Genomic DNA, 17,813 nt, shown 5'->3' with positions numbered 1-17,813 from the left:
TGACATTTTCACTGGCCAGTTAATAAGCTATGACTTTGTTTGGTTTGAAATAGGTATGCATTAGTTTCTCTTTTTTTTAACTGAAGTTAAAAAAAACATTGGTTTCAGGTATACAACATAGTGATTCGATATGTTTACAGATTATCCATATAAACTTATTTTAAAAATTGGCCATATCCCCTGTGTTGTACGTTACATCCTTGTATTTTACTTATTTTATACCTAGTAGTTTGTACCTCTTAATCCCCTTCCCCTGTCTTTTCCCTTCCCTCTTCCCTCTCCCCACTGGTAACCATTAGTTTGTTCTCCATATCTGTGAGTCTGTTTCTGTTTTGTTATATTAGTTTATTTTTTAGATTCTACACGAGAGTGAAAACATACAATATTTGTTTTTCTCTGTCTGACTTACTTCACTAAACATAATAACCTCCAGGTTCATCCATGTTGTTACAAATGGCAAAATTTCATTCTTTTTATGACTGAGTAATATTCCACTGTGTATATATGTATATATCACATCTTCTTTATCCATTCATCTGTTGATGGACACTTAGGTGACTTCCATAGCTTGGTTATTGTAAATAATACTGCTTTGAACATTGGGGTGCATGTATCTTTTCAAATTAGTGTTTTTGTTTTCTTTAGCTATATACCCAGGAGTAGAATTGCTGGATCATGTGGTAGTTCTATTTTTAGTTTTTTGGGGAACCTCCATACTATTCTCCATAGTGGCTGCATGAGTTTACATTCCCACCAGCAGTGCACAAGTGTTCCCTTTTCTCCACATCCTTGCCCACACTTGTCATTTCTTGTCTTTTTGACAATAGTCATTCTGACAGGTGTGAGGTTATATCTCATTGTGGTTTGATTTGCATATTCTTGATGATTAGCAGTGTTGAGCATCTTTTCATGTATCTGTTGGGTATCAGTATGTCTTTTGTGGAAAAATGTCTACTCAGGTCTCTTTTGCCCATTTTTAAATCTGTTTGATTTTTTGATATTGAGTTGTATGAGTTCTTTATTTATTTTTGATATTAACCCTTTATCAGACTTATCATTTGCAAATAGCTTCTCCCATTCAGTAGGAGGCCTTTTCATTTTTTTGATGATTGCCTTCACTCTGCATAAGCTTTTTTTTTTAACATTTTTTTTATTAAGTTATAGTCGTTTTACAATGTTGTGTCAAATTCCAGGGTAGAGCACAATTTTTCTGTTATACGTGAATATACATATATTCATTGTCACTTTTTTTTTTTTTTGCTGTGAGCTACCACAAGATCTTGTATATATTTCCCTGTGCTATACAGTATAATCTTGTTTATCTATTCTGCATATGCCTGTCAATATCTACAAAATTTTAAGTCTGATTAGGCCCCATTTGTTTATTTTGCTTTCACTTCCCTTGCCTGAGGAGGAGACAGTTCCAAAAAAATGTTACTAAGACCCATGTCAAATCATAGTCCATTTTTTCCTTTTTCTATTCACTTTTTAAATTTATTTTTTCATATAATTTCAAAACCAGATGGAATCTTAGAGACCTTGCAGAAAAACCTTGTGTCTTATAGATAAGGATATTTTGAAGACCAAGGGGGTGAAGTAACTTGCCCAAAGTTGTGAATGTTACTGGTAGCGTATAATGGTGCATTATACAGAAGAAAGAGGAGAGTGGCTTTCTTTAAGCTCCTACTGTGTGCAAAGTACCATGCTTTTAAAAATGCTATAGCAGTGCTTTAAATGGTAATCTATAATTTTGTTGCACCTTAAATTTGTATCATAATATTCTTTAATAGTTTACACAACTGTTTTCCATGCTAGACTCTTATGCATCTCAAAAACAGGGATTATACGTTATTTATCTGAATGTCTTCAATATGTAAAATAGTGGTTTGCTTTGAACGAATGATAGTGACAGGTGTTTTAGCCATCAAAGTCCGTCAAACTATGTTTGCTACATACCCTGAGCATGACAAAACTATGACTTTTGCAATGGTAAACATGCTACTGTTGGATTAAGATACAGTTGCAGACTTGACCAGATTTATCTTTAGTGTCTTCCCAAGCATCTCTACTACTTACTACCTTACGATCTCAACTCCGAGGCTGACTTCTTGCTTACCCTTGTGGATAGCTACCACTTCCATTTCTGGTATCCACTTGTAGATTCTCTTTAAGAGTAAGAGTTAATCTGGTGCTGAATCACACAGCTCCCTTCTCTTAAGGCCACTTCATTATTTTCACTTGATTGACTAGTAGCAGAGAATATAATTGACTTTGTGGCTCCAAAGTTGGTGTTTTGTAGGTAGCATTTTCTCTGAAAACATCAATGAATGAATGACTTGTAAGTAAGCCAACTGCTGTGAAATCACCTACCATGAAGCTTGTAGCATGGAAATTATGCTTTTTAACTCATCGAAAGCAAAGATTTGAATCTGCAGAGCTTTGGTTCTGGCATCCAGTTCAGAAACTTTGTACAAAGCTTTATGTCAAACAGCCAAGGCCCCCAAGAAAGATGTTGCCTTGTTAGTTCTTCATTAACTTGATGAAAATCCAAGTCATTTATGTTAGTCAATACTTCGACCAAAATGTCTTGACCACAGGTCAGTAACCTGGTTGTGTTTATAGGACAGGGTTTAAACCATCATTTTGGAGGATTAATGAGTTGCTTACTGATTATGAAAATCCTTTCTCTTTATTGTAATCCATAGTTTGGCATGAAACAATTAGGTTTGGGGGAGGCCAGATGATGGTGTTCAGAGTTTCACTGACGTACCCCCTCATACCTCACGTGGCAGTTGGTAATGCTTCTGTTGATAGCATCAGGCTGAGTGCCCAGTAAATCATGAGCCTTGTCCAGAAGTTAATGCTGCCTGCCAGAGAACTGGAGCAGAGCCCGTCCAAGGCTCACTCACTGCAGCGTCCTGTCCTCTACCCTCATTTGTTTATCCAAGCTTTATAAACATTATCCCAAGCAGCAGCCTGATTAACGTTTTTCTCTCTCTTCTAATTAGTAGATGCTATTATGAAAGAAGGTATTTCTGAAATAAAATATTTGAAATTATTTTAAAAAGTGAGAATAGTTTCAAGTGTAAAAAATTTGGGGAGCATGTTATCTCTACCATATTTGTCATATGTAGTCTTTTCATCTTAAGGGTTATAGCAATAAAAAACCCTAACTTTGATTCCTTTATTTAGCAAATCTCTTAGATATTTGAAAACAACAGCTGTTGTGCTTAAATATTGTGTGTCAGGATTTTTTTTTAATGACAGAGAAGTGTATTTTGAACTTGTTTATTTCTATATGGAATTTGGAAGCATGGAAGTTAGGGTTGTGAGGGGAGGAGGAGTGAGAATCAAAGGAAAATCTTTGACAAGTAATAAATACTATTAAATGTAAAAATTGTAAATGACATATAGCTTTCTCTGATTTCTGCGTCCTCTCCCCATCTTCAAAGAAAATTAACCACTCTTTCCTCTTTGTTCCCACAACATGTTATAAGCCTCCTGGTGAAGCACTTATCTCGTGTGACAGTTAGCTGGGTACATGCTCTCTTCCCGGTAGCTCCACAGAATTGATGAACAAATTCTGTGTAATTCACCCATGCATTCCCTGTGTAGAGTAACTGGCACATTGTGGATCCTCAGTAATGTTTGTTGAAGGAAGTTGAATTAATACTTTTACTGCACTTTAGCATGGAGAGGCCCCATAATTCTTTGTTGTCCTCTGAAATACTGGGCATTGTTTGTAATCGTGATACTAGAAATAGAACTCATAGCTTGTCTGGGAGGTTCAGTAGACATGTCTATTTCAATAATTAGAATTGTAAACAGTTGGACCTTTGTTCATTTTCTTTCCTTTTATATGCATATATTCTGCTGTTTCTTTTGTGACATGTTTAAATTTATGTGTATATTTCTTTTTCTCTTTTGGTGTTCCCTTCTATTTTCAGTTATTGAATATACTTTCCATTTTTTCTTTCTTTCCTTTTTTTCTCTTCTTCATGTTGTTTATGTTGTATGGAATTGACAGCGTATTGTCAGGGCAGAAATAGTGAAGTACCCGGAAGAAGATCATCAACTTACCAGCTCTGCTCAGAGTAGAATCTGTTCAGTACAGTAGTGCAGGTATTAATGAATAAACTTGCAGTTCGGGGGGAGGTGGGTGGGGAGGACTAGTGAATGCTGTCTTGTTCCTTATTCTTTATGAATAGAGATGTTCAAATGATTGTTGTATATTATTGGGAATTAATATTGCAGAAGTCCTGTTTCAGAACTTTGAAAAATCGATCTTTTGTCAGGAGGCTTACGACTTAAACAAGGAATTGGGAACGAATTAAAATAACATTTCAGTTACTTTCAAACGTATTTGTCTTTATGGTTGTGTTTATTACATGTGCAGTGAAGTGGAGAATTGAGGCAGTTATTTCATTATTCATTCTTCACCATTTTTCCTGAAATAGCCTGATAATTGAAAGAGTATTTTAAAAATTTGCCTTGAATTACCCTTCTTTGTCTGCTTGTATGTGCAGACTTAGTGAAAAAAAGTTGAAAATGGTAAAGGATTTGTTTTAATTTAAATTTATTACTTAGAGATGATTGTTAGGATATATTGCTAAATTCATTATTTAAGACACTCCTTGAAGTGTGTGTTAGAGGGAAGGAAGGAAGAGCTAAAAATGTCTTTTGGTTTAAATTATTTTAAAAATATAAGGTAATTTTGTAAATTTCTCATTATTCTATATTTTGTTAGAGTCATTATTCATAACCTAATAGTGAGCTGTTTTGGAAGTAAGTTAGGGATTTGTGAGAAAAGTATTAAAAATTAAAAAAGTTTTAAAAATTGGGTTGCTCAGAACATTTCTTCTTTATATGTCACATCTCTTTAATATTTATAACTCTTCTCACTAACTCACAAATTGATTAACATTTTAAAAGTTGTGTTTGGGAATAATGGCTTATGAAAATATTAATAATGACATTTTTTACTATGAAATGATGAAGTCTTAAGAGTTAAAATATGTAAATGACTAATTTTAATTCCTTTGCTTTAAATTATAACCAGGGTTTAATTTTTCATATTGATTTGCCGATTTTTTATTAGTGTCACATAACCAGAGAAGACTCCATTAAAGAATTGCTGTTACAGCCTTCAACAAACCAAACCTCCCCCAACCAAAAACACCCCAGCTTGACTTTAGTTGGTTCTGGATGATTCTTTTAATATCAGCTCCTGCTTCATTTATGATGTCTATCATCAGGAGTTCACCAGAGTTCAGAAAATAAAAATATACTCTAAGGAGCTCTTTGGAAATGTTCTGATAATAACTCTGTTTTCTTTTGTGACAGAGGGTGGTGAAGGCAGATATTGTAAACTACAACCAGGAACCTATGTCAAGAACTGTTAACCCTCCTAGAAGCGCGATGTGTGCAGTTCAGTGAGCGCATTTTTCTTTTGTATTGATAGTTCTGGCTGCCCTTCGCCTCTGTGTGGGCCTGAGGACCTCTAGGAACTTGCTTTATCAGTGACCATCTCTGTAGTTCAGTTAACACTTTCCTCTTAACTCGCTTCATCATTACGAGCTGCCTCACAGCCGCAGGCAGCTCCTTGGACTGGAAAGAATTCAGCTTCGGGACCACACACTTTGAATGGAAAGCCCATTCTCTGGAAGTAGACTGCTTCATTGTAAAAGAATAATGTTGGTTCTCTTTATGTCCTCACTTCTTTTTTCCCCGATGTAAATTTTTTTAAACAAATATGAAAACTCTCCAGGTCTTGACCATCAGCCAGGATTTTGCCAGAGCACAGTTTCATTCTCTTATCTGAACTGATACCTGGCAAAGTATGCTTCGGAGTGCAAACATTTAAACGAGTAATATATTTTATCTACAGATACTTAAGAAGGCATTCTTTTGCTATCTATTGTAAGTAAAAATATGTAAAGCTGTATCTAACTGAAAATGCTTGAAATAAAGCTATAATAGAAATACTTTTTTCATTTTTTTAAGAAAGGGCCTAAATTGTTTATATTGTAGCTGTAGCTCACGAAATAGTGAGTATTTGACATTGTATTTTTGTTACTGTATCATGGTCATTATGTATTGTGTGATACTCAGGTTAGACGGCTTTGTGAATTCTGATAAACGTCCAGCTGCTGCTCCAGTGGACTTCCTCCTGCAGGCTGCGTAAGAGAACTCCCAGGATGAGCTATGACTATTGTTGGATCATTGTGGATCAGACTGTACCTGATGTTCAGATGTTTTTCTCCTGCAAATAAATTTATTTAAATTACTTTGGGGGGGGGAATTTTCTTTCTGCCATATTCTTTAGTTATAGAAAAACAAAGATTCTTTGGATTCAGACCAGTGATTGTGTGAAGTTTAATAGACATGAGTCACTTAGAGTTGTTAGGTGATTCTGTTAGACCAGTTAAAACCCGGACTCCGTAGCCCGGCATTTCAGGGCTCTATGTCAGCGGCATCCTGCCCCCTACCTTTCCTCACACTGCTCTTCCACCCGCTGCCTGCCTGTGCGCCAGTAGAGCCGTGGGCTTGCTCCTGTGTGCTTGTGAAGCTCTGCCTTCCTGTCTTTGCTGCAAGCCCCCTCTGCCTGGAATTCCTCCCCCTTCTCCCAATGTCTGCCTTCTGCCAGCCGGCGTCTAGGCACCACGAGGGCAGGGCTCTGTCCTGGTAGAGTTGTGTTGTGTTTTGTGTGCTCAGGCCCAGTGCCTGGCACGTGGGTGCCCCGTGTTTGCCACGTGAAACGGTGAATGCTGCCCCTCCAAAGCCTGTCCTCGTCTCCAGAACTGCAGGTTCCACGTGAGTACCTCTCAGGTGGCCATTACCCCTTCCTGCCTTGGGTCACACTTGTCTGTGTCCTTGTGTTTTACTGTTCATAGACGATGAGCCTGTTGAAGGGCAGACCCTGTCCTCTCCTGCGTCCTTCAGGAGTGCCTGTCAGGGTGCCTTCCCTGGAGGAGACTTGCCGTAAATGTGTGCAGGAATTTTGGACATCTAATTTTACAGCTATAAGGGATTTTAGAAACCTTGTTGTTTCACATCTTGCGTGGCGGGGGAAACTGAAGGTCGGAGAGGAAAGGAGCTTGCCAGAAGTGGGGACGACCCTGGCAGTCCTGAGGCCGGGTGAGCGGGACTGCTTCTGGCACTCCTTGCTGTCCAGGGTGGGCGCCGCTCAGGTAAGAGCGTAGTTTTTTAATTAAAAAAGAAAAGGAACTTGAGGTCATGAAATCACAGTGATAGACCGTATAGGAGATCTTCTGTCTCTTGGCCAGGGTAACACTTTTTCAAGAGTGATTTGAAATTTAAGAAATTTTGAAAATTGGGCCTGCTGCACTCATTAGGCAGTGAGTCCAGCTTTCCCTACTTTGATTTCTGTGCTTTTCACTTTCTAGCAACTATGCAGCCTTTTTAAGCCTTTCGAGGTGGCATGCCCTTCAGGATAGTTCAGCTTATCCTTCCTTTCAAGACCTTTCTGATACATGCTGGTCGGTTGGCTAGAGCCGTTTAGGAGAATATAAAGTTGAATAAAAGATTTCAACCCTCAAGGACCGTACAGTCTAATAGGAGAGATGTTTGTTGTTGCTGCTGCTGCTTTAAAGCTGTGGTTGGTTGAGGTCTACTGTTAACTAAATTTGCCCTGCTTTACATTCAGTAAGGGGTAAGACCATGCCTTTTTGATCATTTTTTGTCATTTATACATCTATGTGAAAATTTGAAGATTTTTAAAAGTGTTTTTTTTTTCCAGTCCCAATTATTGCAATATTAAAAGGTGTGACTTAACACGTACGTATGATTGTACAGGCATCTGGAGGAGGCAGAGAGAAACTACAGAAGGTCTGCGATCAGACCAGGGTACTTCAGTTGTGTGTTTATAAAAGTCAGAGCACTGAAGGGCACTGAACAGGGGGCAGGTGAGGGAATGGCTTTGTAGGTTTTCTCTCCCAGGACATTTCCAGGCACTTGTCACAGGAGCTGTTTTATTTCCACACCAGACTATGAGAAGGGTGTCATTGTCCCTGTTATGTACGAGGACATTGCAGTGAGTGATGTACACTAAATCCCTGCTTGAGGGTAGAGCCAGGATCCACACAAACCGTTTCTGAGGATGCACTCGGCCGAGTACTGAATTAGGTTGCCTTCCCCTTGTAGAGATCACACAGCTGACCTTCCTAGATGTTGATCAGGCCTAGGTGTTCTTCTGAGAAGTGGTGACGGCCAGTGCTGGTCCACCCACTTTCTCACGCCAACCATCTAGACTGGCAAGCGGTGTGTGTTTAGAGAGGCTCATGGTGGTAAGTTTGCCCTCTGATCACAGAAGGGAGGACAGAAAAATGCCTCCCCTGCCGTTGGTCTCATTGGTTTCATGTCTGTCCCATCCTAAGCTCGAAGGGTCATTGAGGGCCTTCTGGCTCGGGGAAGGCAGGCGCAGTGAACACGCAGTAAGCATATGGCCAAAGCAGATTTCTGAATTCCATATTACAATTTTCCCCATACCTCGGGTTTTATTTTTGAAACAAAAAACTAGGATTCATGCTTTTTTTACTTTGACTGTTACCTCTCCTGTCTACAGTTTTTAATTTAAAAAATTATAAGTCTTTCCATCTAGTTTTAGGCACTTTGTCTCCTGAAGACTCAAGCTATAAAGTTTCAAACACATTGTGGTCACTTCTGCTGCTTATTGAACTTTTGAAAACACAAAAGTTTTCAGCCAGAACTGGTCATTGGATGCTGCTTTTCAAGTGCACCCTCTATTATGTGTGGCAAACCACTCTGGAGTGGTTTTTGGAGTGGCCCAAAGAACTCCTGTGACTGCTTTATTATTCCAGGAGGAGGTAAGCCAGGACCCTTTAAAGTCGATCACTGAAACAATGTGATGGGGCATAATAGTGTGTGTGTCATTTAAAAATAGAAAAGTTTTCTGGCCATAACCCATGCAGTGACTGCTGCAATGTTGGACATCCTGAAAAACAGTTACAAGATTCAAAGAAAATGGAAATGCAGACCTTCTGAGCGTTGTGGTAGACGTCTGCCAGCGGCCTCCCCAGCGTCAGGTCACCGCTTCTCACAACAACAGTGTCCTGATTTCCCGGTGGATCCCACCTCCATTTTCAACTACTCACAGCTCTAGGGATGGATTCTCACTGGCTTAAACCTATTAGGATATGAATTCCTCTTGGTCTCAGTGATTGGCTCAGCTAACTCCATCAGAGCTAATGAAACTGGAAGGGACATTTGCTGAGGTTTCTGAAAAACGAGAAAAAAGAAAAGAAACTTTCATCCCCTGAAGTTCCCAAATGACTCTTTGCCCACTGGACTTGAATGAGACAGGCTGTAGCTGTGAGCAGCACTGGCAGCCGGTTTGAGGACACGAAGGGAGAACCTGCCCAAATCCAGAGCTCATGCCAAGGGAGCAGAGGTGAGACGTGGGGAGAAGCCCCTTCCCTGACATCGAGCCCCAGATCAAGGCAGGCTTGAACTGTGTAACAGCATGACTCGGTTTCCTCTGTCACTTTGGCTCGGGTTAGTTTATTTCCTTGTTAGTTCTTACATAAGCGGCTGTTATGTACCAGGGGCTTTGCTTGGCACCAAAGGTCGAGATGAACATGTCTGCGTTTTGTCCTTAAGGTCTTAGTCTAGGTACACATATAACTCATCGGAATGGAATCAGATGGTTAAATGCTTCAATAAAACTGTAATATAGGAAGATGTGGCTTAACAGTGAGTGAAGAATCAGGGATTTCAGATAACAGGAATCAGGGTCAACAGTATAAGGTAATTGCCTCTTATAGGATTACTTAACACAATCTTAAACTATGTTAATGCAAAAAGAGTCTCTGTTCTCTGGGTTGGTTTGTGAATACGTATCACCTGGAGAATCTTGATTTAGTAGGTCTAGGGTGGGGTTTGAGGCTCTGAATTTATAACAAGCTGCCAAGGAGTACTAATGCTGCTGACTTTTGGATTACACTTTGAATTGCAAGGGATTAGGCTATGCTGACATTATTTTTCCTTGTATGGGTGCCCCTCTTTAAGAGGGCACATTCTGATCATGGTGAAAAGATCCAATGTCATAAGAAACTGTTGAAGGAAGACGGTATGCTTAATTTGGAAAAGGGAAAGCCTCAGAGAGAGACTGATGGTAGTCTCCAGATAGGTGAAGACCATGCTTCGGAAAAAGCTTAAACTTCCAGTATGTAACCTATAGGACGCCAGCAACAGGATGGGTAGATAGAAGCTATCGAAAGAAAATTCTGATGCAGCCCAAGACAGAACGGTGCAAACATCTGCTCTATGCTTTATGAAGTGTCAGGTTTCAGGGTTGCAAACTCATGGCGTTAGGGGCTAGGTAAGTAAATAAATGAACACAAAGCAGTTAATATAAAACAATAGGAAGAGCATGTGCCTGGCTATAGCCATTCTAACCCCATTTTTAAAGTTACATTGGCCAAATAAAACCAGTGTATGGACAGGGCCACTGCTAACCCATACAGAATCATTGAGCCAATTAAGAAAAAATTTTCCTTTCTCAAATCATTTATTTCTCTCTTTTAGAAAATTGTCACACTGTTTCGTTAGAACTGATCATTTCACTGTCCTGTAAAATGTGTGATTAAATCTACAAGACCTGTGATGTGCATGGCAGCCCTACTGAGGGAGTGAATTCCGCCCTTTGGGTACTAGATCGCAGTTCTTGTGAGTGTAAACGTTAATGTCTGGATGCAAAGCTGATGATATTAAGAGAGAAAATTATTTGTCAAACTTTTTTGGAGAGCTAAGTCATAATATTTGGGCTGGGCCCCAGGGGCCCAAGATGCCTAGGGACACAGCCTCTGTCCTGCAGTTCGTAGGGCATCCTGGTGTCCTAGGAGAGCGTCCATCCTGGTAATGGCGTACAGGGTGCTGGGAGCAGCTCAGTTCTCCCCAGACAGGGGTGAGGGGCGGTCAGAACAGATTTAACAGGGGAAGTGAAGCTTGGCCTGACAGCCTTGAGGGAGGCGACCCTCCCAGCACCTTCATCCTTGGGAAGCAAGCCTTTCAGTGGAGCAGGGCCTTTGGGCTGAGCTCAGAACGATGTACATTCCATTCTGTCTGGCCCTTCATTCCATGTTTTCCATGCTGCAGAGCTGGAAACGAGGAAAGGCAGAAGACTTGTTTTAAAGTCCTTCTTCTAAGTCACACTGAGTACTCTTAGGCCTCGTGCACTGTAGACTGAAGTAGACTCAGGGCTGGAGTTGGGACTGAGGGAGGCACTGTGCACGTACCAGCTCAGTCAGCCACTCTCCCCTAAGCCTGGTGACCTGGCCTCCTTAATCCATAATTAACCTGAATCCGCAGGTTGCACGTGGCTTGGATGCTGAACCACTGTGTCTCTCAGGCCCCTTCTCCTCTTCCACGGCTGCTGCCTGCATTGCTCTAACAGCCCGCTTTCTTCAGAGACCTCCACGTCACCTTCATACTGCAGCTGTAGGGGGGGACTTGACCTATGGGTTTGAATTAGGTCAGTCTCACTCCAAACTCCCCATGGCTCCCCATGGCCTTTCCCATCAGCCCGACATTCTGAATCCTCCAACAGCTTCCCTATCCTTCCTTCTGAGACATCTGTTCATCTTTAGCTCTTGTGACTACCTTGTGGTCCCTCACTTCCATGTCTCCACTGAGATTTCCTCTAGGGAAAGGGACGCTGAAGAGATGAGCTGGAAAACGTGTTTCTTCTCCCGGCTCAAAGATCAGTTGACTGCATAGCTAGTCAAACCACTTAACATCTCTGAGCTGTTTCCGGGGCTCGCTTGCGCAGGACGGTTACACGTGCTCTTTATTGTTGCCGTGGTTTATAATGGATGCAGTGCAGACATCCTGGGTTCTGTATAAACATCTTCTCATCCGATGTATGTTAGTTAGCCTTCCAGATGGCCTACGATGAACCTTGCCATCAACTTGCCAGCCCTTTGATGCAGCCAGCCTGGAAGTGAACCCCTGGCTTTTCATGAGACTGCAACTTCACCAGAGACCTCCAGGTAGAAACACCCAGCCAGGGTGCCCCAAACTCCTGCTTCACAGAAACTGTGAGAGAGAACAAATCATTACTGTTGTTTTAAAATCTCAGTGTAATTTGCTTCGGAGTAATAGGTGACTAATACAGTGGGTACTTGTATTATCTCTGGCAGACAGGGAAGCTGTGGCTCAGGGCAGTTTAACAACCTGTCTGAGGTTGTACAGTTGTCCAAAGGCGGTGGAACCGGGATCAGACCCAGGTCGGCCTGCTCAGAATCCTGACACCCCAACTACCGTGTTATCCTCCCCCTTATTACCGTCCCTGTGCCTCATTCGTGGTGGTGCTTACTAAACAGTTTCCAGTGACTGAGCAAACCGTTTTCATGACTCAGTATATAAACAAATCGCATGAATATGTATTTATAGGGAGTTAGCCTGTAAAAATGAAGGATGAATGAATATTTGCAATCTCTATTGTCAGTTTGGAATTAGCCTAGTTTCTTTAAAAATTCTAATCCCCAAATGAAGATAACTCTACCATTTGTTCTGACTGTAGAAATGCTGTAAAATACTTAACACAGAGAAAAATAAAGAAATTAAGATCGCCCCTTCCCTGTCAATGTTGACATTTTGGTGAAAAACCATGTCCCAGATATGCATAAATGCAATTCCAGAAGTTATAATAAATTGCATTATATTAAATAACTTGTTTTGAAATTTGCTTTTGTTGACAAGTGATATTAAAAACATTTTCGAAATCCATAAACATAAATACACATCATCATTTTTAACGGCTTCATGGTTTTCAAGTGTATAACAGGATAATTTAATCACTCTGTGATCTGTGGACATTTATTTTTTCCCCAAATTTTCACTATTATAAAGTATGCCTTGTTGAACATCCTATGTATATCTTTCTGTATTTTCTTGTATATATTTATCCCTGAGATAAATTCCTAAAAGTAGAATTGCTGGTTCAAAGGGTATTTTGAAAATATTTCATATTTTCATAAAATCTGCCAAACTGCATTTCAGAAATATTGTACAACTTATCCTGCTAATGGCAAGTGAAAGTGTCCACTTCCCCACGACACTGGCAGCATTAGAGTTGGTAAATTCCTCATGTAAATGTGGTGGGTTCGCTGACCTGTGTGGTCCTCTACATGGCACTGATGTGGACTGACTTTCCCAACAGCTGTGAGCAAAGGCAGATAGGATGTCTCTATGGTAGCAAAGACTCGTGCCTACAGGGACGTTTTCCTGGTGCCTCTATTTTGGTCTTGACATATTTTAGTAATGTCAAATTGTTTCTTATACACCCAGTAAATATCCTTAGCAATCGTTAGTTCAAAATTGTTTATTCTAACTTGAGTTGTATAAAGTCACAGCACACAAGTGGCTTATTAAAACAAAAGTAACCCGCCTTCCATATAAGGAGCCTTTGTTTTCCTTATTTTTCTCTCCCTTCCTCTGAAGCCTTAGTCCTCCCTCCCAGCCCTCCCCTTCCCCACCCCACACCCCCCATCCCAAGCAGACGTTACCAAGCCCTCTTGTGCCCTTTGCTTGCACATGGAAGTGAGTCGTCCAGCTTCTCACCTGACCACAGCCTTGCCAGAGGCCCCACGCTAGAAGCACCCACCAGGCTCGTAGCACCACCAGGCCACCCTGCAGCCATGAGGCTGCTTGCCCCAGTCCCCTTCAGACCATGAGCTCTCCAAGGCCAAGAACCCCCCTGTTGTTTGCATCTCCCTGGTGCCTGGCATTGAAGAAGCACTCAATCAACGTTTATTGAATGAATGAAACCTACCAGTATTGTAGGTTGTCATCAGCAACTAAGCAGCCCATGGGGTGAGCTGGGAGGAGCTCTGTCCTGGGGACAGGTGACCAAGAGACTGACCTTGTCTTAGCTTCTAACTGGCTATGTGACCGTGGGCAAATTTCTCCACCTCTTTCAGTCTCCATTTCTTTATATGCAGTGAGTTTGTTCCTCTCAGTGGTTTCCAAACCTGGTTGTGATCAGAATCACCTGGGAAGCTTAAAAAAAACACTGATTCTGGGGCTCCACCCCAGATGCAGGGCGCTGGATTCAGTTTGGGAACCACTGGACAAACTCATCTCTCTGTGTCTCTCCTCCCTTATGTGACCAAGAACACATTGCCAGCTTTGAGGCCTCCATTTGCAAATCTGTAAAATGGGGATGATAACCATAGTGACAGCCCAGAGAACTTCATGGAGCTGAAATGAGACTCCAGTCTTGGGAGGAATGACCTCAGAAACTTCTAACAGTTCCAAACATATTCATGAACTATTGGCCTTTTCTGTCTGCTTTTCTCAGTGTGACTTGGGGGCCAACTTTGGCTACCCAGCCCTAATGGAGCGATACGGAGCCCCTGAGTTAGCCCCGTCTTTTGCTTCTCCCGCTAGCAATCCAGATTCTTCTGAAATTGCCTCCTTTGTTCCTCACTTCAGGGTGAGGGATCATCTCTTTCCAGCTTCCCTAAAACCCTCGACTCTTGAGCCAACTTAACCATTTCCTCCCGCCCCACCTCCACCCCCTGTTCTGTCCCTTATCCCAATCCTCTGACACGTTCTCAGATTTGTCTTCCACATTGGCAGGTGGCCCGCTCACAGGTTGGCCGGCTGCCCTGTGTTTGGGTCAGGGTGCAGGGATGATGCTGTAAAAAGCTGACAGGAAGCTGAGTGAACCAAGATGTGGGCTTCGGCCCATTACTCCTCCCACAACCAGGAGCAGAGGGGACCAGTTTGTGTCGGTGCTCTCCTCGAAGGCCCACCCCTGGCTGTCGATGATGAGGAACGAAAGAAGGAGGATAGAGGGAAGGCATTAAAGATTTACTGAGAAGCTACTCCGCACCAGGTCCCGTTCTAGGCACTTCACACGGATTTTCGTAACAGCCAAGTTTACAGCTCATCTGCTTTGCCATGCAGTGTACGTAGGCATCTGATTGGACCCTCATCCCAGGCCTGCCTTGGGAGCTGTGATTGCCATCTTCCAGATCAGGAAGCTGAGACTTGGAGGAGTGAAATGTCTTGTTCGATGTCACCCGGTCAACAGGAGGCAGAACAGGGATTTGAACCCTGACCCAACAGACTCAGGCATCCGCCATGCCCGACTGGGATGGCATTTATTCACGCTCCATATTTAGCATCTAAATTTAGTTCAAGCAGGGAAATGCTTGAACCTAGAATGGGATTTCTTCTTAGATTTTTGCAGCCAAAATTATTTTAATTTTATGGCTAGGAAAAATGTAAACTTACATTTTCAGCAGACCAGAGATGATAAAGTATGCATTTGTCAAATAAAATTCTTTGCTGTGATAAAGTAAATTATTCCTTGGCCTTGTAAAAAATTAGGCCTCACTTGAACTGTTTTCACTTCAGCCTTTGCTAATATTTCTGTTATCTCCATTAGGGATTACAATGATGAATGCCTTTTATTCGCATCGTTAAGCATTTCAGCGAATGTGTGAACACACGTAACGTCGTAAGTCACAGGGAAATGAAACAACACGGTCTCCTGGAAAGAAGGGAAGTCTTGAGAGTCTGACAGATCGGGTTAGCGTCCTGTCTCTGCCGCTCTGCAGCTCTGCAGCTCTGCAGCCTTGGTCAGATGCTGCAGCTTCTCCGGGGCTCCGTTTCCTGGTGTGTAAAACACAGTAATACTTACCTCACTGGGTGATTTTTAAGGATGGAATGAGAGGACATACTCATAGCACTTTGCTTTACACAGTTCCTGGCATGGAGTAAGTGCATAATAAATGTCATGGTTATTATTGGAATTGCTCTCATGGTAACTAGTTGTTTAATGATACGCCCAGGGCTCACTAGTTATGAGTCCTCTGGGCAGCAGGACTGAGTTTCGGCCTTCCTGTCTGGGGGACCCAGCTGCTGACGGACGTCCGCCCCTGTTGGAAACAGCTCAGGCAGCAGGCAGAAGTAGGTGAAATCAGTGGTGGGTGTTAGCTGTTGAGATCCTTTTGGCTGCAAGCTACCAAATAACTAACTTAAAGTATCTTAAACAGTTAAGAATATTGATCACCTCTTACAAGTATTCTCAGGGTAAGGTGATTGCAGGGTTGTTTAAGTTGTTCGGAGATGCCACCAAAGTTCCAGATTCTTGCCTTTCTTCTTTGCCATCCTCAGCCTGTTGACTGCTGGGCTGGCTCTCTCATGGTCACAGGGTGGCTGCAATAATGCCAGGTGTCACATCTTTACACCACAAAATCCAAAGGTCAGAAGGAGAAGAGGGGGCCGATCTCATCCTCATGCTTCCTTTAAAGAAAGAAGAAAAATTTCCCCAGAGCCCCACCTTCCAGAAGATTTCTCACCCCTTCCATTGGCCAGAATTTTATCAAATGCTCATCCCAGACTGGTGGTGAGGGAAAATGGTTAGGGCCAGTGACTCTCAACTCTGTCTGAGATTGAACTGGGGTGAGGGGGGAGCATCTTTAAAATACATACGGATGTCTAGGTTCTACTCTTAAAGATTGATTTAAAGGGGCTCAGCTGGGGCTCTGTAGTGCATATACACGTTTATGTGTGTGTGTATGTGTGTACACTCCAAAGAGCTCTGATGAGCATCTAGGGTTGAAAATCATTGGTTTAGACTCTTCAAGTTTCATCCCCTGGGATGGAGAGCATCTTAGTCTTCAGTGAAGCACATGGCCGTGGGATAGCTGAACCAATTCAAGTTCTAAATGGGGTGTGTGGCTATTGGTAGACATCCAAAAGCACCTGAAGCATCTGCCCCACACAGGTACAGTTAGGGTATCTGGATTAGGCCACATGGTATTTTGAAAAAAAAAAAAATGTGAACATCTGACAGACCAGAGGAGAACTCCATGTGGCCACCAGCAAATTGCCTCGGTTTGGTTAATCTCTCTGAGCTTCAGTTTTCTTATCCGAACAATGAGGAGAATGCTACCTACCTCCGGGAGTAGTTTTGGGGTTAAATGAAAGCAAGGAAGTGAGAGGAGCTGACACAGATTAGGGCTCAGTACATGCTTGGTAATGTCCCTGGGGGTCAGATTTTTCCTGTTCCAGATCAGGAAATATAACTGGCCTGCCCTGGGGCCCGCTGGGCCTGTTTACCTTGGTTGTGACCTGAATGCTCGACCAAAGCAACAACAGCAACGTTCTTCTGTGTTGTTTGGAAAGGAGGTTTGACACAGAGTTGGTCAGAGGGGCGCCCTTGGCGGGGCTGGGTGGCAGGGTTCACTGACCATGGAGGGAGGAGCGAGGCATGAGTGCTGGCTGGACTCTAGGGGGTGTCCGAGCCTGCAGGCCCTGCAGGCTGCTTAATGGAAGCTTTGGGTGTGGCCCGCCTCCTCGCTGTCAACTTGGCGGCTCCTTTATCTGCCTACTGTCCAGGAGGAGTCAAGTGTAAACCAGCGGTCCAGGGGAATGGGTTGTCAGGTCACTGAATCAATGCTACAGTTAATCTGTTAAAAACAGCAAGGCTCCCCATTTGTAAACATCTCCTTGATAAGCCCTTTGTAGCATATACAACCTAGGAAAATGAATGGCTTCCCACCAGCTGCCCTGGAATCACTGTCTCCCTGTGCTTGTCCAGATGCCCTCCCAACTCAGCTCGGCCCAGCCCAGCCTAGCCCAACCCAATTCTACACACGTGGACCCAGCTGAGCAGAGCTCGGAGCGATTTCCAAGGAGGAGAAGGTGGGAACCTCCATCTTTAAAAAGCCCAGAGAATCGGGGAATGAAGTAATTCCAGGAGTCTTCCCAGTGTAAGGGTGTGATTGTGGGCTGAAAACTCAGGCAACCATGGGCTT

At 42.5% G+C, this 17,813-nt stretch overlaps 1 protein-coding gene across 3 annotated transcripts in view; it reads left to right on the top strand.

Moving 5' to 3' along the window:
• Window positions 1-13,440, top strand: part of RAB28 (RAB28, member RAS oncogene family) — an 89,513-nt gene extending 76,073 nt beyond the window's left edge. Inside the window, exons 7-8 of one of the 3 annotated variants that reach the window (XM_032494132.1) lie at window positions 4,028-4,122; window positions 5,344-12,711. In XM_032494132.1, coding sequence (XP_032350023.1) covers window positions 4,028-4,117 — 90 coding nt within the window. In that variant the 3' untranslated portion in view covers window positions 4,118-4,122; window positions 5,344-12,711. Of the gene's footprint in view, window positions 1-4,027; window positions 4,123-5,343 lie in introns of all 3 variants that reach the window. The other 2 variants (XM_032494134.1, XM_032494129.1) reach the window with 2 other exon arrangements.
• Window positions 13,441-17,813: the final 4,373 nt, after the last annotated feature.

This window comes from Camelus ferus, chromosome 2 (assembly GCF_009834535.1).
Source record: "Camelus ferus isolate YT-003-E chromosome 2, BCGSAC_Cfer_1.0, whole genome shotgun sequence".
Classification (NCBI taxonomy): domain Eukaryota; kingdom Metazoa; phylum Chordata; class Mammalia; order Artiodactyla; family Camelidae; genus Camelus; species Camelus ferus.
Note: the sequence above shows the minus strand (reverse complement) of the source record. Positions and strands in the feature narration are given on the sequence as shown.